At 44.5% G+C, this 22,473-nt stretch overlaps 1 protein-coding gene across 7 annotated transcripts in view; it reads left to right on the plus strand.

Moving 5' to 3' along the window:
- SENP6 (SUMO specific peptidase 6) overlaps positions 1-22,473 on the plus strand; it is a 172,576-nt gene that overhangs the window by 3,834 nt on the left and 146,269 nt on the right. For 6 of the 7 annotated variants that reach the window (XM_073626821.1, XM_073626822.1, XM_073626823.1 and 3 more), the window contains one exon: positions 16,894-16,984. The exons of the other annotated variant lie outside the window; for it this stretch is intronic. In XM_073626821.1, the coding sequence (XP_073482922.1) occupies positions 16,894-16,984 (91 nt within the window). Of the gene's footprint in view, positions 1-16,893; positions 16,985-22,473 lie in introns of those variants that run through there. 7 annotated transcript variants of the gene reach the window in all.

Consider the following 22,473-nt stretch of genomic DNA (forward strand, 5'->3'; position numbering starts at 1 on the left):
AGCAAGTGTTTTCTCTGCACTATCGCATGAATAAGATCTGTATTGAATGCCTCACAACTACCAATCAGATGCCAGTCTGTGCTGAAAATTCCAATTGGAGTAAAAGCTTGAGAGATACTTCTCAGTGGCCCTGCTGTCATGCATTTTATTCTGTGTTACGGAACATGGCAAAATGCTTAGCTTTGTTAGATATTTTTTTCCATCGGTGCTATTCTCACCAACATGCAGGGCAAGGGAACTGTGTCTCTGAAAAGGGCTCTCCCCCACCCAATATATAGTTTCCTTACCTGCTTTCCCAACATGAATCCGATGCTGCATCTGTCCCTTGCTGCCTCTACATCAAGAACTGGCTGATCAAAGACTGCTGATCACTCATCACTGTGGATGGGGCAAGAGCAGCTGGCTCAGGCTCTCAGCAGCGTACTGAGATTCTGGGCCAGCTACCAGTCAGGCATCTGGATGGGTTCTGACATTATTGTCAGGATCTGCCCAGAGTCTGGACTGGTTGTGTGACATCAGTAGGAAGCGGGCTGAATGCGGGTCACAGGAATACACTTAGCGTTGGCAAGACTTCTTATTTAAAGTGATAGTAAACTGTCACATAAATAAAAATGAAGTGGGCCCCCCTGCAGGGTTAAGTCATAATGTACTAGAATGTACCACATACTAGCACATTATGACAGACTTACCTGTAAAGCAGATCCCTACCACGCAGCGCTGTCACGGATCCCCAGCACTGCCATCTTCACCAGGCCTTCCTTCCAGGTTTTTGCAGGCTCTGGCTGTATGAATGGCCAGGGCCACAGTGACATCACAGAGCTCTGAAGGGATGACACAGGTATGCCGTCCCTTCAGAGCGCATGTGCCGGTGACGTTACCGGCAGCATCCCTTGTGAGTATCTCCTAAACAGTGCAAATTTAGGAGATATTCACTGTACCTACAGGTAAGCCTATAATAAGGTGAGTTTACCTCCACCTTAAAGTGGAGTTCCACCCAAAAATGGAACTTCCACTTTTTAGGTTCCTCCCCCCCTCCGGTGTCACATTTGGCACCTTTCAGAGGGGAGGAGGGAGCAGATACCTGTCTAATACAGGTATTGGCTCCCACTTCCTGGCATAGATCACCGCGGTGATTGTGGTGACCTATGCCATTTCCGGCGCCTACCCCGTCCTCCCCCGCTGTATTCTGTGAGACACAGAACACAGCAGGGATCTGAGAGGACTAGCAGCGCAACTCACGCATGCGCAGTAGGGAACCAGGAAGTGAAGCTGCACGGCTTCACTTCCTTATTCCCTTACCGAGGATGACGGTGGCAGCAGCCGAGAGCCGACGGACGGATCGGCTTCGGCTGCCGACATCGCGGGCTCCCTGGACAAGTAAGTGTCCATATATTAAAAGTCAGCAGCTACAGTATTTGCAGCTGCTGGCTTTTAATATTTTTTTTTTCAGCAAACTTTACATTACTGTGCAGCAAATAACCTACTGCTGCTGGGAGATGTGTGTCACATTTCCCAGGAGTCAGTGGGCAGCAGCGAGGGCTAGAATCACGGTATTTGGCCATCACAACGGGGCGGGTACTTCCGATGCCGCCGCCCATTGTGATGGTATCCTGTGTAGTTTCCTGCGCCGCTACGTGCTTTTACTGCGCATGTGTGAGAATGGGCAGGGCATGCTGGGAATACAGCAGCGCCGTATCCCGGAAGAATATGCTTGTGGGCTTTGCCTGCCCACAAGTAAGATGGGAATGCCCGAGAAGGCTCAATCAAAGGTATTTTTTTTAAATAAAATAATTAGAAATGAAGCGCTAATGATGAGTAACAATTGTATAATATACATTCTATAATAGTCTGAGTTCGTTTAAAAAAAAAAAAAAAAAATCAAATATGTGGGTGGAACTTCGCTTTAACCACTTCAGCCCCGGAAGGATTTACCCCCTTCCTGACCAGAGCACTTTTTACAATTTGGCACTGCGTCGCTTTAACTGCTAATTGCGCGGTCATGCAATGCTGTACCCAAACGAAATTTGCGTCCTTTTCTTCCCACAAATAGAGCTTTCTTTTGATGGTATTTGCTCACCTCTGCAGTTTTTATTTTTTGCGCTATAAATGGAAAGAGACCGAAAATTATGAAAAAAAAAAATGATATTTTCTACTTTTTGTTATAAAAAAAATCCAATGAACTCAATTTTAGTCATACATTTAGGCCAAAATGTATTCGGCCACATGTCTTTGGTAAACAAAATGTGAATAAGCGTATATTTATTGGTTTGAGCAAAAGTTATAGCGTCTACAAACTAGGGTACATTTTCTGGAACCCCCCCCCCCCCAAATGACCCCATTTTGGAAAGTAGACACCCCAAGGAAATTGCTGAGAGGCATGTTGAGCCCATTGAATATTCATTTTTTTTGTCCCAAGTGATTGAATAATGACATAAAAAAAATTTACAAAAAGTTGTCACTAAATGATATATTGCTCACACAGGCCATGGGCATATGTGGAATTGCACCCCAAAATACATTCTGTTGCATCTCCTGAGTACGGGGATACCACATGTGTGGGACTTTTTGGGAGCCTAGCCGCGTACAGGACCCCGAAAACCAATCACCGCCTTCAGGATTTCTAAGGACAAAAATTTTTGATTTCACTCCTCACTACGTATCACAGTTTTGAAGGCCATAAAATGACCAGATGGCACAAAACCCCCCCAAATGACCCCATTTTGGAAAGTAGACACCCCAAGCTATTTGCTGAGAGGCATGTTGAGTCCATGGAATATTTTATATTTTGACACAAGTTGCAGGAAAGTGACACATTTTTTTTCTTTTTGTTGTTGCACAATGTTGTCACTAAATGATATATTGCTCACACAGGCCATGGGCATGTGTGGAATTGCACCCCAAAATACATTTAGCTGCTTCTCCTGAGTATGGAGACTTTTTGGGAGCCTAGCCCCGAAAACCAATCACCTCCTTCAGGATGTCTAAGGGCGTACATTTTTGATTTCACGCTTCACTGCCTATCACAGTTTCGGAGGCCTTGGAATACCCAGGTGGCGCAACCCCCCCCCCCCCCCCAAATGACCCCATTTTGGAAAGTAGACACCCCAAGCTATTTGCTGAGAGGCATGGTGAGTATTTTGCAGCTCTCATTTGTTTTTGAAAATTAAGAAGGACAAGAAAACATTTTTTTTTTTCTTTTTTCAATTTTCAAAACTTTGTGACAAAAAGTGAGGTCTGCAAAATACTCGCCATACCTCTCAGCAAATAGCTTGGGGTGTCTACTTTCCAAAATGGGGTCATTTGGGGGGGGGGGGGGGTTGTGCCACCTGGGCATTCCATGGCCTCCGAAACGGTGATAGGCAGTGAAGAGTGGAATCAAAAATTTACGCCCTTAGAAAGCCTGAAGGCGGTGATTGGTTTTCGGGGTCCCGTACGCGGCTAGGCTCCCAAAAAGTCTCACATGTGGTATCCCTGTACTCAGGAGAAGCAACAGAATGTATTTTGGGGTGTAATTTCACATATTCCCATGGCATGTTTGAGCAATATATACTTTTGGGGACAACTTTGTGCAAAAAAAAAAATTTGTCTTTTTCCCGCAACTTGTGTCACAATATAAAATATTCCATGGACTCGACATGCCTCTCAGCAAATAGCTTGGGGTGTCTACTTTCCAAAATGGGGTCATTTGGGGGGGGGGAGGGGGGTTGAACTGTCCTGGCATTTTATGCACAACATTTAGAAGCTTATGTCACACATCACCCACTCTTCTAACCACTTGAAGACGAAAAAAAGAGATTGATCGTGGGTATGCCCACCATTAGAATACCTCCCTTCATCCACCCACTTCTAATGATGGGCATACATGCACCATTTATATATGCCAAAGCATGGGGGCATCCGTCCCAAAAGGTAGGAGCAAATCGCTCCGACCCCTGCTGCCCCCATGCTTCGGCATATATCACCTCCGCTGAAGTCACGGCTTTATATATTGTGGGAGCAAACGATGCTGCTGTCAAGATAAATAAATCTGCGCTGCAGCTGAATGGCATACCTGAAAACAAAAAAATTGTTAACAATAAAACACAGTAAACAGTAAAGTATAAAAAATTGCATACCTGAAAAGCAAACATGATAAAACATAATAACAATAAAACATTGCAGAATAGAATACAGTAAAAAAGAGCAATAGAGAGAGAATAAAGAGAGAGAGAGAACAATAAAACGACAACTATTTTTTTTTTTATTTAATTTTATAGGATTGTCAGGACAGGAGGGACAATAATAGCGGGTGTCACGCCTATATCCTTGTTTGGGGGGTTCGTTGGGTAGGGGTACTCGGGAGGACATAAAGAAAATGCCTCTCATGCAGCTGACTGCATTTGGTTGGGGATGTGAATGGGGGAAGTACGGATGCTGCAGAAGTGGTGGGTTCCCAATTAGGATTGGCGAATGCAGCAGGAAGGGCATTATGGGCACGACGGGCCTGTGTTTGTCTTCTTCTTGGTGGCAATGGGACACTACTTGTGCTTGCCACCTCACCAGCTTGAACTGCACTTCGCCACGTCACCAAGTGTTACTGCAGTGCTGGTTTGACTACGACCGGGGTGTACTATGCCGCTGGTGCTTGCCAGTTCACCAAAAAAACTGTTAGGGATCGCAGGGATCAGACTGACTTTGCGAATGCTGCAGTTATGCGTTTAGTATTTTTTAAGTGACAGTGATCGATCGATACTGCACTTGGGTGGGCTGGGCTGGGCCGAGGGGCAAAACGCAGGTTCTAGCAGGTATCTGGGCTGATTCCGCTAACATTGCGTTTTTGGGTACCCTAAACTGCTGGGGACGCTAGTATAGATCTGATCGGATCAGATATTGATCCGTTCAGATACTATACCACTAAGGGAGGTGTATGCTGCGTGCGTGGGTGTTAGCGGTACTGGCGCTAACCTGACGCTGCCTGGGGCGACGCAGACCCTATCTGACCCTAAAACCTAACTTATATCACCGCCGGGCGATCAGGGGGCTAAACCTTTATTCGGTAATAAACGGCGGGTGCCCTGACACTATAAAAAATAAACTAACTAACCCGCGTCGCCCGTAACAGTTATACAGTGAACACTGGTGAAAGGGTTAACTAGGGGGCAATCAAGGGGTTAAAACCTTTATTAGGTAGTATATGTGGGTCCCTGACGCTATAAAAAGCTGATGGCGAACCTATATACTTTCCTCCCTAACTAGCGTCACCAGTGACACTAATACAGCGATCAGAAAAATGATCGCTTAGTGACACTGGCGACAGGGGGGTGAATGAATGAATGAAAGATTTATAGAGCGCTGCAAATGCGAACTGAATCGCCTCAAGGCGCTAATGCATTTGGTGTTGTCAGCTTCTAAAAGAGGAAGGTCTTGAGTTTTTTCCTGAAAACCAGATGGCTTTCTCCCATGCGGATGTGGAGTGGAAGTGCGTTCCATAGTTGAGGTCCTTGGACTGCGAACCTTTGTTCTCCCTTTGCTTTGTAGCGGTATTTGGGAATGAGAAGGAGGTTTTGGTTAGATGATCGAAGACTGCGATTGGGTGTGTAGTGTTTTATTTTCTCTTGAAGGTATTGAGGCACGTTTACTTGTATGCATTTGTGGGTGAGGCAGAGGGTCTTGAATGTGATCCGATTCTTTACGGTTAGCCAATGTAGGCTCCTCAGGGATGGGGAGATTGACTCCCAGGGTTTTTTTCCTGTTAACAGTCTTGCCGCCCCATTTTTGATGAGTTGTAAGCGCGCAAGCTGATATTGGGGTAATCCTATATAGAGCGAGTTAGCGTAATCGAGTCGGGAATTGATGATTGTTTCAACTACTGCTGCTTTGTTCTCCTCTGGGATGAAGGGGATAAGTCTACGTAACAGGCGGAGGAGATGGTGGGATCCACTGACTACCGATCCTATTTGTGCATCCATTGTCATTTCTGAGTCAAAGATAACTCCGAGACTCTTGACTTTGGTGCTTGGGAAGATGGTCTGTCCTAAGATGGTGGGAGGTGTCCACAGAGTCTTGGTTTTGGCATTATGGTTAGCGTGTAGGAGAAGAAGTTCTGTTTTTGAACCGTTGAGTTTGAGGGAGCTACTGGTCATCCAGTCATCTATCATAGTGAGGCATTTTTCTAGTTGTTGAAGGTGGTCTTTTTGTCCGGTGATGCGAAAGTAGAGTTGGGTGTCATCAGCATATGAGTGGAAGGAAAGGTCCGATTTTCTGATGATTTTGAGGAGTGGGCGGATGTAGATGTTGAATAGGACTGGTGATAGGGGTGAACCCTGCAGGACTCCACAGGAGATTGTGCGGGTTTCAGAGGTGAATGCTACTAGTTTCACTATCTGAGAGCGATTCTCTAAGAAGGATGCAAACCATTTTAGACCAGAATCTGTGGCTCCTGCTACTTCTGTGAGGCGGGCGAGTAGAGTGTTGTGGTCCACTGTGTCAAATGCTGCACTGATGTCTAATAGTACCAGGAGACACGATTCTCCGTCATCTGCTGCTTCGAGGGCATCATCCCATATTTTGAGAAGTGCTGTTTCAGTGCCTTGCCCTGGGGAAAGCCTGATTGCAGAGGATCCAGGAGTTGGTGTGTGTCCAGGTGGCGCTGTAGCTGTTGTACTACCGCTTTCTCCATGATCTTGGAGATGGTGTTGAGGCTTGTTATTGGTCTGCGGCAGTTAGGGTCCTTAGGGTCGAGATTGGGTTTCTTTAGAAGGGGTTTGATGATACCTTGCTTGAAGGTGGTTGGCACAATCCCCTCTTTGAATGACTGATTTATGAGGTGTGTTATAGTAGGGGCCAGAATGTCGGAACACTCTTTCAGGAGTTTTGTGGGAATTATGTCATTTGGAGATGTGCTGTCTCGAAGACTTCTCATAATGTTTCTAGTCGTGTCAGTGGAGTTTGGTGTTAAAGAGAAATCTGGTGGTTTTGTGATGTTCGTGTCGGTATCCTCTTCTTGCTTTGGGTGAGTTGTTTTTTTTCTGATGAATTGATTTCCGAATATTGTCGATTTTGTCGATGAAGAAATTTGATAGCTCATTGCAGAATTCTTGAGTATCATTTGCTGGGGGCTCTAAGCAGGTAGGGTTCATTGATTGGGCGACTATTTTGAAGAGTTCCCGCGGTCGGTTTAAAGCAGTTGAGATGGTGTTTGAAAAATGTTCTTGTTTGGCTTGGAAGATTGCTTTGTGGTATTTCACAGTGAGTACTTTGTATTTTGTATGGTTTTCCTTGGTAGGATTTCTTCTCCATGCCCTTTCAGCTCTTTTACGTTCTTGTTTCAGTAGTGTGAGGGTGTCATTAAACCATCTAGAGTTTTTTTTTGCGGATGAGTGTTCTGCGTTTTGGCGCCACTAAGTCTGCTGTTTGTAGTAGTGCCTTGTTTAGGAAGTAGAGTGTTTGTTCCATTGAGAAGTTTGAGTTTAACAATGTTATTTTGTTTGGTAGAGTGGTTTTGAAGAGTTCAGAGTGTAGTTTCTTCTGAGATCTGTTCCAATGTGTTGTTGTTGTTATATGTTCCTGTTTTTGGAGGGTGGTGTCAGTGGTGATTTTAAACTTGATGGCGTGGTGGTCCGTCCATGGAAGCGGTGTGTTGTCGAATATGTTGATGTCCATATTCTGTTTGAAGATGAGGTCTAGAGTGTGTCCTGAACCATGCGTGGGAGCATTTATCAGCTGTTGAAGACCTAGTTCTTCCAGTTGGTTAATGCAGGCGGTCGCGATGGGGTCTTGGGTAGAGTTTGCCCAGAGGTTGAAATCCCCAAGTATCAGAAAATTTTTGTTTTTCAGGGTGTGCATTGAAATGAATTCAGTGAGTGGTGTAAGGAGATTGGTCTTTGGTCCTGGTGGTCTGTAGCATAGTAGTATGTGAATGGTGTCTTGGGGTGTTGTTTGAAGCTGCAGGGAGAGTGTTTCCATAAAAGGCACTGAGTTCTGTGAAGCTGGTTTGGTGAACACCAGGTGCGATTTGAAGATCACTGCTAGGCCTCCTCCTTTTTTTCCTATTCTATGCTCAGTTAGGATGCTGTAATTCTCAGGCACCAGTTCCGTTAGGATGGTGTTGCAGTCAGGTGTTAGCCAGCTTTCTGTAATGAAGAGGCAATCTATGTTGTTTTCAGTGATGAAGGCGTGGATTTCCAGTCTGTGCTTGACTGCAGATCTGGTGTTGATTAGGGCGCATGCTAGTTGTTGTGGTTGGATTGGTGTCTCCTTGTCTTTGATGGTTGATTGTGGTTTGGTCCGTAATAATTTTTTCTTTTTTTTAGTCTTTTTTGAGTGGCGGTTGGTAAAGTTAAGGCGGTGTTTCTTAGCCTGTGGAGGGCATCCGCAGTGTACTTGAAATTGCACATGATGGTAAAGACTGTTGCTGAAGGAGGATGCTGAGTTGCTGGGGGATGGAGGGGTTGGAGGCTGTTTCTGCTGCTGGAGGTATAGTTGCCGGCTGAAAGATGGTGTGTAGTACTGGGGTGATGCCCCGCTGCCTACCTCCCTCCTGTTGATCCAGAGGAAGGCAAAAAACCCCTAGCTGAGCTGGCCAATCGCTACAGCAGAGGAAAAAATTCCTTCCTGACCCCCCGAAGGGCGATCGGCTCGAGGAGCCTGGATCAACTACTAGGGTACCTGGTGGACTTACCTGAGCAGGAGATCCGGAGGAGAGGGGGAGGGGGCAATTTGTAGAGGGGGGTGCTGGCTTACTGATTAACCTGGTGGTGCCTGCGTCTTGGAGGATCTATGGAGGACGCTAGTCAGGCCAGAGCCGTGGAATCCTGGTCCCTGGTGTTAAACTGTGTCCCCGCATGGGGTGTTCCGGTGAATAGGGCACGGAGCCCCCTGGATGGGTGTGGGAGGATTATGAGGTGCTGGTTTGCCGAAGGTTATGCCGCAGCCGTGGTCTGTCCCCCAAGTCTAGTGCCTTAGAGCGGTGGGGGTGAATGGACGGCGGCTGCGGTGGTGCCCTGGGAGGGGGGGGTGGGACGTGGACCAGCAGAGGGGGTCCGAGGGATGATGGGTCTTACCTGGAGGTAGGTCAGTGCAGACCTGGGAGGGTCGGGAGGGAGCGGGTCCTGGTACTGACCTGCTGGGTGGTGATCTGGCTGAGCTCCGGAGAAGGGTGGAGATTGCGGCCTCCTGGGTGGACCAAGATGGCCGACGAGCTAGGCCCGAGCCGCGGGCTGTCCTGATGCTCGGCTCCCGGGTGGTTGTGGTCCCGTCTGCTAATTGGGCCCGGTGGGATGGCGTGCTCGGCTTCCGATGGAGGCTGGGGGTGAGCGGGGGGGCCGCGTTAGCGGAGCTGGCGGGAGCCACGGTTTGTCCTGTGAGACTGCTCCGGAGGCTGACAGCTAAGATCAGCCGGAAGTGTTCTTGCCGTGACGGCATGATGAGCGGTGAGTATGGGGCTGGCGGAGCGACGGGAGGGTCCGGGATCCCGTCCGTTCCCGGTCACGTAGCTGGGTGAGGGGGGTCCCGGTGACTATATAGCTGGGGGTCCAGGATAGTCCTGGGTGATAGTCCTGGATGAGGGGATGCTAAAGGTGGCCGGATGGCCGGAGCTACTGGAAGCCGGAGCTTCACACGCACGCACGTCTGCTCTCTCTCTCTCTCTACGAGCAAGGTGAGGAGATGGAAGCAATCGATGAAAGGTGTGGATTAAGATTGATTTAGGGTGATCAAGAGGTTAAAACTTTATTAGAGGAGGTTAAGGGGGTACCCTAGACCTAAAGGGGGCTAATACTAACTGCCCTACCACTTCTAACTGTCACAAACTGACACCAATGCAGTAATCAGAAAAAAAAACAAAAAACTGCTGTGTGTCAGTGTGACGGGGGGGTGATGGGGGGTGTAAAGTACGCCTGGCGTGTTCTACTGTGTGTGTGTGTGTGTGTGTGTGTGTTTTACACTCGCTTGGATGTCTTCTCTCCTCGTCACCGGAACGGAAAATACCGAGCCGAGGAGAGATGACATCGCTTCCTCTGCCGCTGTTTACTATACAGCAGGAGAGGAAGGATTTCATTGGCTGGGAGCGATCGCGAGGGGGGGGGCACGAATTAATGGCCTCCCCCTCACCTCTGATCGCTCCTGGACAGAAGCCGACCGCCTCGGGCGGGGGGGGTCTGATTGGACCCCCCGCCCGCGGGAGGCAGATCACGTACAGGTATGTGATTTTGCCTGCCCGTGCCATTCTGCTGCAGTATATCTGCGTGAGGTGGTCGGCAAGTGGTTAAGCTTTACTTAAACAAAGAGGTCAGCTTTAAAGTGGTTTTAGATGTTATATTTTTCCTAAAATAAGAAATATGTTATACTTGCCTTTTCTGTGAAATAGTATTGCACAGAGCGGTCCTTTACCTCCTCTTCTGGGATTTGTGCCAGTGTTCTATCGATATGTACCCTCCGTTGAAAAGTGCCCGCGCATGCGCAGGATGTAGCCACACTCCAGCTGATTTCCCGATCAGCTGGAGTGACGCGACCATGGCGCATGTGCACATCACAGAAGGGAGAGGGAATTTCACGGACACAATTGAAAGCTATTCACAGAGCACAGGGGGACACTGTAGTTATTACATTATGCCTCGCTGTTGCAGGTCAGCTTGTGGCTGTGTTGAAGGGCGTTTTTTTCTGTGTTGCAACCCGCCCTTAGACACAGGCAACAGGCATTGATCAAGACACTAAAGCCGACGTGTAACACTGACAAAAGGCGACCTTGAGCAGACTGAAACCCCGCCCTGCAACAGCGAGGCACAATATGAGAACTACGGTGTCCCTCCGCTCTGTGAATAGCTTTTTATTGTGTCCGTGACATTCTCTCTGCCGTCAAAATATGCCTCCTGTGATGTGCGCATGTGCCATGGTCACGTCACTCCAGCTGATTGCCAAATCCTCTGGAGTGCGGCTCTGTCCTGCGCATGCACAGGTACTTTTCGATGGATGGCACATATCGATAGAACACCGGCAAGAAAGGGAACACATTAAAATGTAAAAAATGAACGTTAGAGCCACTTATAGGCCTCTTGAACACTGCAGCTTAAAAAAAGCTCACTACAGCTTTTTTTTTCTGAGCTTAAATACAGCCCATTAATTGTAATTGGCTATGCACACAGAAGCACAAATAAGCGCTGTTTATTGTTCAGTTAAAAAAAAAAAAATAGAAAAATCTTTGCGCAGATGTCTATTTACCTATTTTACAGAACGAGAAAATGTGCATGAATTTGTGCGACCGCGTGCAAAATAACGCAAACACATATTCGCGAAAATACACGCAAATACTTACCAAAAAAAAAATGCCTGAAATTACGTCTGAAAAAGTAGATACTCAAATAAGAGTATCATGTGCAAGAGGCCTAAAGGTGCAGGGTGGGTTTTTGTCCAGTGTTTTTTGAGTATTATTGTCTTGCCTGCTGGGAAGATTCACCCTCTCTGTTGGTCTCCGGTATAGAAAGTGATGATAGTGAGGTGTCACTGAGACAGTAAGTGATGGTAAAATATCCCCAATGGGACACAGATAAAAATAGTGTTTAGGGTCCACTCCAGGTAGAACTATTTTGCATTTTTGTCCTTATTTCCCTTATTAAATGTATTCTTGTTTTTATACACTGTTATCCTCTCATATAAAAACCCGTGCTAGGGTCATTAAAAAAAAATGGTTCTTTCCTCTTTATTTCCATTTACTAAAAGTGGTGGTCACTGCTGTTTCTTCAGTCACTGGTCTTGTATCATCCACTATAGTTTATTCTTCTGTGAACGGCAATGTACTTATGCTGCCACTTGCTGTAGTGGGCATCTCAGACGCTCATTCTAACCCACTCCTCACATTGTGTTATTTTAAATGAGTGACAGGCCAGGAGACGCCTGGCCTGTCTCACCTACCATGACCTCACACAGTGACTGACAGTCAATCCACGGCTGTGATTTGCAGGCAGTGCAAGTGTCCTTTTTTAGTGTGTCATAATGCGTTATAAAGCTATTGTCAAACCTGGGACAGCAGAGCAGTTTGCAGTTTTGTGGGTGGAGTCAGAGTCTTGAAAGGCACACTGATCCGCCACAAATTTCCACAGTCCCACCCAAATGAATGCCCGTAGTGTACACTAGTTTCCATTGCATTATGGGAATTGTAGCCTGATGAAACAGGAAGTGACATTGGTCCCCTGTATGTAGCTGCTAGTTCCTACTATAGCGATGATGTCCCACAGTTTTTAACCACTTGCCTACTGGGCACTTATACCTCCTTCCTGCCCAGGCCAATTTTCAGCTTTCAGCGCTGTCGTACTTTGAATGACTATTGCGCGGTCATGCTACACTACCCATATAAAATTTTTCATTTTTTTCGCACAAAGCGAGCTTTCTTTTTGGTGGTATTTAATCACTACTGCGTGTTTTTCAAAAAATGATCAAAAATTTTGACACAAAACAATTTCATAGTTTTGTTATAAAATTTTGCAAACAGGTAATTTCTCTCCATTGATGGGCTACACTTATGGGCACTGGTAGGTGGCACTGATAGGCAGCACTGTTTGGCAGTGCTAGTGGGCACTGATAGGTGGCACTGGTGGGAACTGTTTAGCAGTACCGGTGGGCACTGGTATCTGGCACTGATGGGCACTGCTTAGCAGCAGTAGCCGTCAGTGTGTGGGACTGATGTCCTGTTTACACAAGCCGATAAGCGGCTTATTTTTTTCTCTTTGCACTGTCAGCGTGAGGGGAAAAAAAAGCCGATTGCCGACGACTTCTGTTTACATCATGTGATCAGCTGTCATTGGCTGACAGCTGCTCACGTGGTAAGGGGCCGGGATCGTGATCACAGAGAGTGCCGCACAGGAGGACGTCCATGTATGGCTATAGCGCGGGCATCAAGTGATTTAAGGTGAATGTTGGCTAAAATATGCAAGTGGTAAGGAAGCAAATCAATTATTTGCAAGTGTTTTTTTTTTTATTATTAATTTAGGCTGTTCATGTACATAGTATGGTGTGTTCACTTTGAATACCTATCCACACATAAAGGAAATTACAACTCCAATTCCAAAAAAGTTGTGACTGTGTGAAAAATCTAGCTAAAAACACAATGCAATTATTTGCAAATCTCATAAGTCTCACCTCTGAATGAAAATAATTTACTCCTTTTAATAAATGTCACCTTGTTATCCTGGGACTAAAACTCACCCTACACTGTAAGACCCCTTTCACACTGTGGCGCTTTTGAGGCGCTTTCATGCTAAAAGAAGCGCCTGAAAAGCTCACAAAAATCTATTGCCATTAAAATTAATGAATGCTTTCACACTGGGGCAGTGAAAAAACGCCTCTCTCCATTGAAATTAATGGAAAGCTCTTCAAAAGCGCTCAGTGTTTTTACTGGCAGTTTAGAAGCACCTCAGTGTAAGTATTTTTTTGTTTGGCCCACTGCTTGAAAAAAGAGATTCCTCCATTCACATAAAGTGGATAATGGAACCCACACACACACACACACACACACACACACACACACACCAGGACACTGTGTATTCTGACAATGGCACCCACAACTATCAGAATTCACTGATCAGCAGCTGATCAAGAAAACATTTCCAACATGTCTAACTTCTGTCAAGCGAACATGGCCACACATTGATCGAAATTGGGCTGGTCACAGCTTAACTAGCCAAATTTTAAGCGGAGCTCCACCTTAAAAAAGAAAAGTATTAAAAGCCAGCAGCTACAAATACTGTATTTGGTATCTGCGGCTATCTATGCCCGGAAGTGGGTGCAGATACCTGTATTAGACAGGTATCTGCACCCCCCTGAAAGGTGCCAATTGTGGCACCGGAGGGAGGGGGGGGGAATCCGATGAGCGGAAGTTCCACTTTAGGGAGGAACTCCGCTTTAACTTTAAATTGTTAGTGCACTTTTTTAGAAGAAAAATGAAAAGGTGTGCTAAGATCTCAGAGCTAATGTTTTCTCTCTGGACATTCAGTGTCCCATCCAGAACTGGAATTTACGCACAGTATATTTACTGCTTTGATTCCCATTTCATAACAAACATATAATAAGAATCTTATAAATTTATCAGCACTGTTGGACCTGCAGATTGAAGAGACTAGATGCACAATTTGCGTAATTTATCCACAAATTCACTTTTTTTTTTGTATTTTATCAGCAAATGCAAGCCTTTCCACTGTAACATTGAAGCTGACATTTCAGCTGTTGAGAATTTACTTGATGTACAAGGCTGGTGAGTGATGCAGCCAATCAGCTTACACCAGAAACGTAAATATCCAACTGGACTTTGCTGATCCTATAAAGGAAACCTGTTTATGAGAGATACATGCAGGCTGCCATTTCTAATCATTTTGAATAAAAAAGCTATTTGCTTGGCTTTCAGACTCATGCTTTGATACTTTCAGTACTTTCTATATCACTGGTCTATAACGTGTATATAGATAGTGGTCTATGTGTATAAAATATGTATGAAATGTTAATTTCCATTTGTTGCCTTTCACAGAGTGAATGTAATATTTGATCCTAAGAGGAAATATAGCCTTATGCACATTAGACCAGAAAAATTGAAAGAACATTTGAGAAATGGGGGGAAATGGCTTAAGGGTCCTTACACACAGCAATCTGCCCGACAGACTCCGCTTTGCTCAGCGGGGGATCGCTCTGTTGATCCCCACTGAGCAGGCGGATGACAGGTCTGTCTCCGCTCACTGTGCAGAGACGGACCTGTCAGAGCCCTGCTCTCCTTTATGGGGAGATCGAATGAGGACGGACCGCCTGTCTGTTTTCATCTGATCCACCAGACGGATGGAAAATAGGGTCATCATCTGTCTGGATTCACGAACAGGATCAGATCTGATAGTGGCGGATATCAGCGGACATGTCAGCGCTGACATCCGCCACTCCGTAGGAGTGAATGGAGCGTCCAAACATGTCAGCCTGAAAAACTGACAGGCAGACCTGATCGGAAAGCTTGTGTGAAAGGGGTCTTACACTAGCTTAACAGCCAGCAGGCTGAACAGGAAACTGTCACATTTGTTAAATGTTTCTCTTCCCACTGCAGCTGAACCTCCCGGTTCCAAAGCCAAACTGCAATGTTTGCCTGATCTTGGATCTCAGGAGGCTCAACAAGTTTCTGCTAGTGTAGATGTTCTGTATAGAATCAGTGCAGTCGGTGGTGGTCTCTCTAGATTTCCCAGCATCAGTTTATATTAACAAGTTGCCGACCAACCCCAGCAGTTGTACTGCGGCAGGTTGGCACGCCTGCGCAAATCGCTGTCATTGTAAGTTGGCCACTTTAAGGAGCTATGGGGGGGCGGGCGCGTGCCGATGCGCACAGCCACAATGTCTGCTGGCCACCCGCAATCGCTCCTTGGAGAGCCAGAACGGGGATCTGTCAATGTAAACAGACAGATCTGCATTCTGATAGGGGAGTAGAGAGAGATCTGCTGTTCCTAGTGATCAGGAATGGTGTTCCCTCTAATCATCTAGTCACTACAATACATCCCCCACAGTTAGAAATACCTCCCTATTGAACACTTAACCTCTTGATCGCCCCCTTGTGTTAAACCCTTCCCTGCCAGTGACATTTATACAGTAATCGGTGGCTATTTTTAGCTCTCATCGTTGTATAAATGTCAGTGGTCCCAAAAAAGTATTAAAAGTGTCTGATCTGTCCGCCGCAATGTCGCGGTCCCGCTAAAAATCGCTAAAAATAAAGATCGCCGCCATTTCTAGTAAAAAAAAAAAAAAAAAAATGTACCCCCTATTTTCTAGAATTTATCATAATCTGTAAATCCTTAAAATACAAATACTGTAGCTGGTGCCTTTTAATAAAAGGACATTTGCCTGTCCAGTGATCCAGCGCCATCCTTACCTGAACCGCTTCCTTGTCCATCTTGGGGTCCTGGCACCGGCATGTTAATTGTGGGAAGCAGGCTGTGACTACTTTCAGCTTCACAGCCGGCTACATGTGTGAGCTGCGTTGCGCCTTGTGAATAGACCTGCAGCCTCCTGGGACCTGTGATTCATCCCAAAAAGTTGCAGGGAGGGAGGAGGGCGACCTTCCGGTCAGACCTCCAAGGCGATCTGACCAGGAGAGGGAGCTAGTGCTTGTGACATGCCCCAGAAGATTGAGGGGAGGACTTGCAGTGGATCAGAACCAGGTATTTGCTTCTTCACCCTCCCCCAATTAGCAGTTGTCCTGCAACAAAAAGAAACTGACGTTTTACACAATTTACAAACATTACGGGTATTATTCGTGTGTTACGCAAATGCCAGATCCAGAGAGGCAAATAACACAGCCATTATATTTTTCTTATGGTAAATTGACTTTATTATAATAACAGCGATCATAGGTAATTTACGATAATCTGTCTCTAAAATGGTGAAAAGCTTGATTCTATGTTGTCTTTTAATGCTGTTGGGGCCTGAGAAATACCCTGTACTTGTTAAAAAACTGGGTAGCAAGCGATTCTCCTCCCCACCATCCCTAGCATGCAGTGATTGCTGGCTAAGCCATCAGATGTTGTCATGTGGCAAATTGCAGGGAAGGCACCATCAGTGTGAATTTTATCCAAATTTAAGGAGAAGGGATGTGCTGACAGTTGATTGAGGAGGTGAGGAAGAGAATTGGACGTAATTAAATTCTATAAAGTGTTACTACTGTAAAATGAACCTGCTTGTTTGTTTAGTATAGATAAAATAATAAACACTGAAGTTGTCATAATTTAAAAATATCTTTCAGATAATCTACTAAAAGTAAGGATTTACTGTTGCCTTGAGTTCTTGAAAACATGTGGAAGTGATATCAATTAGCACTAAATGGTTTACTAGTGTCTTAGTTTGTTGTCAATTAGAACTGTACTTGCATTGTCTGATATATGGACTGGCTCTGCTTTGTTTTAGCTTTGGGCAGATCAGAGTCCAAGAAAGGCTCAGGTTTTAAAAATTGGAATGTTGAAAGCGCGGACGAAAGTGAAGGTGATGTTGAAAAAGAGTAAGTACAGTTCTGTGGTCTATGCATTCCATTTTGATGGCACATTGGAAAAAAGTAGTGTTTACAATTTATTTATTTTTTTCTATTTTTCCATCTATTCTTGGTGTATTTGTTACAAGCTGCTGCTCCCAAACTTCCAAGTACTAGTAATCCTAAAGTAATCCATGTCCCTAGTCCTGTATTTTTCTTTCCAGTGAGAACGTTTTCTTATTTTAGCATTCAGGGAATTCATGTTGGCTTTGCACAGTGTGCTCTGCTGCGCTAACCTATTGCATGTGGAATTGTGCATCAAATTCTGCGCTTAGAAATTTCGAGTGCCAGTGGTATGCATATTAAAATGTAAGCTGTATGCATACAATAATTTGCATCATCGGTATTGAGCTAAGGCTGGCATTAAATTAATTTTAAAAAATGGGTAATTCAAACTAATTCATAATGTACAAGAGGCTACCTCTGTGAAAACTTAAATTGTCAAAGCAACCAATAGTTCAGTGATATTGGAAGCTAAGGTAATGATGCTCATCTTGACTTTTACTGGAAATTGTAGACTTGGATAAATCCAATTCCAACCCCTAGTAAACAGTGAGGTCATCCATGACAATAATTCCATAATACCAGTAGGAAGCTTTGGAGGCAGTAGGGTCTGGACCAATCTTGTCTTTTAGGCTACTTTCACACTGAGATGGGTTCTCAGGCGCTTTAGTGCTAGAAATAGCCTCTGAAAACCACCTCCCATTCATTGCAGTGTGTCTTTTCACACTGGGGCAATGTACTTGCAGGACGTTAGGAAAAGTCCTGCAAGCAGCATCTTTGGGGCGGTTTGGGACCACTGTAAATAGCGTTGCCAAACCACCCTGCCCATTGCAATGAATGGGCAGTGCTTCCAAAACACCTGAAAAGCGCTTTGAAAGCTTTAGCGCTAATGGCCGGGCACTGCCAGTGTGAAAGGGGTGTCTATCTGTCAAGATTTTGTTGGCATGTTTGTTTCAGTGAAGGTAACTTCCATTTGTGTGTGCATTTTTTTTTCTTCATATGCTTTTGTTTTATATTGTCCTGGATTGTGATAGGCTTGCTTTAAAGTAGAACTCCACTGCATCTGTGCACCATAAATCAAAAATGCTACTTTATTCATTTTTAATATTCAAAGCAAACTCCCCTATCCATCCATGCCTCCATGCTTTTATTTTTATGAGAAATCACTTTGAAAAACACCCCCCTAACATTTCTGCCTGTGACACTCTTGAGTAAGGGCAGATGATTCTAGCATTTACTACCTGGAATCCATCTGCCCTGAGCTCTGGCATGCAGCCAGGATGGTGAGCTTAGCTTGAAAAAACCATCCTCCTCTGAAGACTCCTGAGATGTATACCATCATTTGCCTAGGCATGGAAATCAGGAAGTAGCTGAAAAAAGTTTAAAACAAGTAAATATGATGTACTTTCCTGTCTATATTTACTAGGGCTAGCAGCATGAGGATTACTAAAGATGATTGGGAGAGTGAAGTTACACCTTGGCCACATCAATACTGGGCACTTTAGCCCCCTTCCTTCCCAGGCCAATTTTCAGCTTTCAGCTCTCTCGCATTTTCATTGACAATTGCGCGGAAATTTTTATCATTTTGTTCGCACAAATAGAGCTTTCTTTTGTTGGTATTTATTCACAACTCCATTTTTTATTTTTTGCGATATAAGCGAAAAAAGAGCGGGAATTTTGAAAAAAACAATGTTTTCTTTATTCTATTTTAAAAGAAATCCAATAAAAATCGAATTTTGTCATAAATTTAAGCCAAAATGTATTCTGCTACATGTCTTTGGTAAAAAAAAATCCTGTTAAGTGTATAATTGGTTTGTGTGGTCACGGACAGATGTACGCAAATGATCATGTACAGATGTGCGCAGGTGATCACGAACATGTGTGTGCAGATAATCATTGGGACATGTGATTTTACTGGGACATATGTGGGGGCAGGTGTTTTTACTATTTGGGGACGTGTGTTTTGGGACATTGTGTTTTACACTGTGTGTTACTATACTGGTGATCAGTGTGTAAAAAGCTGTAAAGAAAGAGCTTGTGCACACTGATCACCAGCCGGCTGCAGCGATCCGCTCTCCTCTCCTCACCGACAACGAATGTGCGAGGAGAGGAGAGCCGATCACCTAGCAACTGGCTCTCTGTTTACATCACATGAAGGCTGTGATTGGACACAGCCGTCATGTGATCAGGAGGACCAATCACAGAGCACTCCTGCCGATCAGAGATGCGCCGTGTCCGGGTGATACAAGTGCATCGGGATCGAGCTGCTGCGCGGGCCCGATTCCTCCTCCTGAGGGACATTCCTGAACGTCTACTCAGAAGGAGAGAGCGCCCACCAGGCAGTACATATGCAGTGGCTGGGTGGGAAGTGGTTAAGGAGCATCTATGTAGGGACATCTGATGTTAACACAGTAGATAGTTATTCTGGTTGAAAAAAGACACAAGTCCATCCAGTTCAATCAACAGAGGAAAAAAATAAATAAAAAAACCACACACAAATTGAAAACCTCCATATGCACTATCCTATACCCACAGTTGATCCAGAGGAAGGCGCAAAAAAAAAATCAATAAAGCATGATCCAATTTACTCTAGTGGGGTAAAAAGAAAAGAAATTCACCTTTGGAACACGTTGCATGTTACCCCTGTATTTAGGGTGTGACATGCTTCAGTGCCCCTCCTCCATGTGTCATTATGACCGCCGGCCACTTACATCGGCACCCCCGCAGAGCACACGTCTGCTATCCCGCTTAAAGGGACCGGCGTACAGCTCCGACGGTTTGTGGGATTGTGCCGACCTGCCGCAGTATAATGAAAGATAGTGTAGCGCTTGTGTATAAAATGTGATTGAACACAAATATCAGACACAAGGGTACTCATCCCAATGATCATTAAATGAAAAATACAAAAATGAGAAACACTGTCACTGGTGATGACTCTCAGCAAAAGTTCCAGTGAAAAGTTACTCAAAATATAGTTCAAATTTCCATATGAAATGTATTCACAAACTTCATGTGAAAATCATCACGGTGAGCGGGGTATATGGTTGAAGTGAAAAGTACCACCACCAAAAAACTGTGAGGCTTACCGGAGCGTTTGAACCCACAACAAGTATAATGACGGCGGGTGGTCGGCAAGCCGTTAATCGGTACAGTTGTCGTCCGAAAATACAATATTAATACACTAAAAAACAGGACATCACTTCCGATATTTATATATATTTTTTTATTCTGTCATACGAGAGTGAATCGTGTGTATGGGCCATTAGTCCATTCGCATGTCATTCAGATTTCTAAATGAAAGTCCATTCAGAGGTACGGGCAGAAAGCTGGAGGACATGTCTGCAGGAACCTGACATTTCCCCTGTGATTCGCGGGTGCAAGGCTTGCAGGCTCCCGTAGGGAAGAAGTTAATAAATGCATTTTTTTTTCTCTTTAGGGGGGAATGTGGCCTTTAAGCAGTGTAGACATAGGATCCTTCCATTGGTAATGGGAGGTAAACCTATATTCATCAGTAAAAAATACTTGGCTGTGAACCTTATTATTTATTATTATTTTTGTTTTTTTACCTACACTACTGTAATTCTCAGGGGAGGAAGCTTCTGAGGAAATACACACAAGGACACTGACGTGTGTGTGTGTTGTTCTGCACTCAGTAATCACACCACTTATGTGGCAATAAAAGTTAGCATCTAACAGAAACGAATTATTTTGCATACAGTATGATCAGCCTGTTGCATGTTTGTTGTGATGTAACTGCACTGATTGTGCTGATTAATTTGTGAAAAACGCATAATATTAGTTCCAGTGTATAATAGCATGAAAACATGCATGTACCCTGTTTTCACCATCCGTTCAGGGCCCAAACATTTTTGTGATCTGGTGTGTTGAATCAATGCGTGTTAACACGTTATGTGTGATGTCATTCATTTTCAATGGCACCACAATGCACTTAGGCAACAACAGCTCTATCATACAAGCATTGCAATGCATGGTTTCCGACTACATTGTGGTGCAGTTGTTTTGCTTTAAATATTAGGGGAATACGACTCATGATGCATTTACATCCTGGAATCCATCTGTCCTTAGCTCAGGCAGGAGGGTGCTCTTATCTGAGGAAAACCCTCCTCTCCTCCAGAAAAATTCAATACTAAGGTTGTATGGCTCAAAACAGTGGGAAACAGAGTCTTACTTTGGAAGTTTGCAGTCAGGGTGTCCAAGCCGAGGTGTCCTCTCCCACACCAATAGACAAACGGTCGTCAAGAAAAAAAAGCAGCCGTCAACTCCATAACATAAAGCATATTTATTGTAAAGGCTTCACAGTGAGTACAGTCAGCAGCAGACGCGTTTTGGTGATGAGCCTTGTTCACACCACACATATATGTTGAAAAGCATGAACATTTATAGATAAGACTGTCACATAACTCCTGCTCTTCTCCAATCAGCAATGTGTTCAATTGAAATCAAGTGATTGGTTACAAATTATCAACAGATGTGAAGATGACAAGTGAGAAGCAAAGAGTCTAGCTATAGTACAACACATGAGATACAAAATATACAGAGACTAGCTTGACATGTGAAAAAATACATATGTGAAAAACTCTATAAGAGAATATTTAATGAAAAAACATATATTTAAACATTCATAAGGTGTAAAGTATGAAGACTATGCATAAAATATAGTACACATTCAAAGTGTATAACAAGCAATGGGAATAAAACAATGCCCATAACTCCAGGACTTGAACTTATTTCATAAAAAGGTCCCTTCCAGAAGACTCCTGGGATGTATGATGTCATTTGCCTAGGCAAGAAACCAGGAGGTAACTGAAGAAACATAAAAAGAAAAAGTTTAAAACCCGTAAATATGATATAGTTTATGTACTAATGCCAGCAGCATAAGGATTCAAAATAGTCAATGTTGAATGAGAGAGTTAAGTTCTACTTTAAGCATTTAACAATAACATACACAATTCATTGTTGCTTAGCTTTAAATTAGGTACTTGAGTCAGTTCTGATAGCTGATGCATGGTTTAAAATGGGCACGATGGAGTTGCTTGATCAGGCCTTCCATTCTGCACCTCTGTCGTCTTCCCAAGCATATGATTATATGTGCCCTTGCTCCCCGCTCCCCTCCATTGCCTGCCAACTTCACTTCCTGTTGAGTCAGCCCCTTTGAAATAATTAGGCAAGATAGTTGGTTAAATAGCAAAAGCCCAGCTACTGACTGGAACTCATTTACCTGCCAAATGGTAGCTAAAAATTATATTTATTTTGTACAAAAATGGCCATAGCAACACTTTTTTCTTTTTCATCAACTACGAACTAGCTACTCATTCATACAACACAGATACAATTCTACCAAGCATTTCTCACCAGCTTGGATAGTCTGTATTCGGGAAAGTGTTCTTGGGTGCTGTAATTCCAGCTTTATTCTTGGCAAGCGGGTCCCCCCCATA

The sequence above is a fragment of the Aquarana catesbeiana genome, linkage group LG04, assembly GCF_042186555.1.
Source record: "Aquarana catesbeiana isolate 2022-GZ linkage group LG04, ASM4218655v1, whole genome shotgun sequence".
Lineage (NCBI taxonomy): Eukaryota > Metazoa > Chordata > Amphibia > Anura > Ranidae > Aquarana > Aquarana catesbeiana.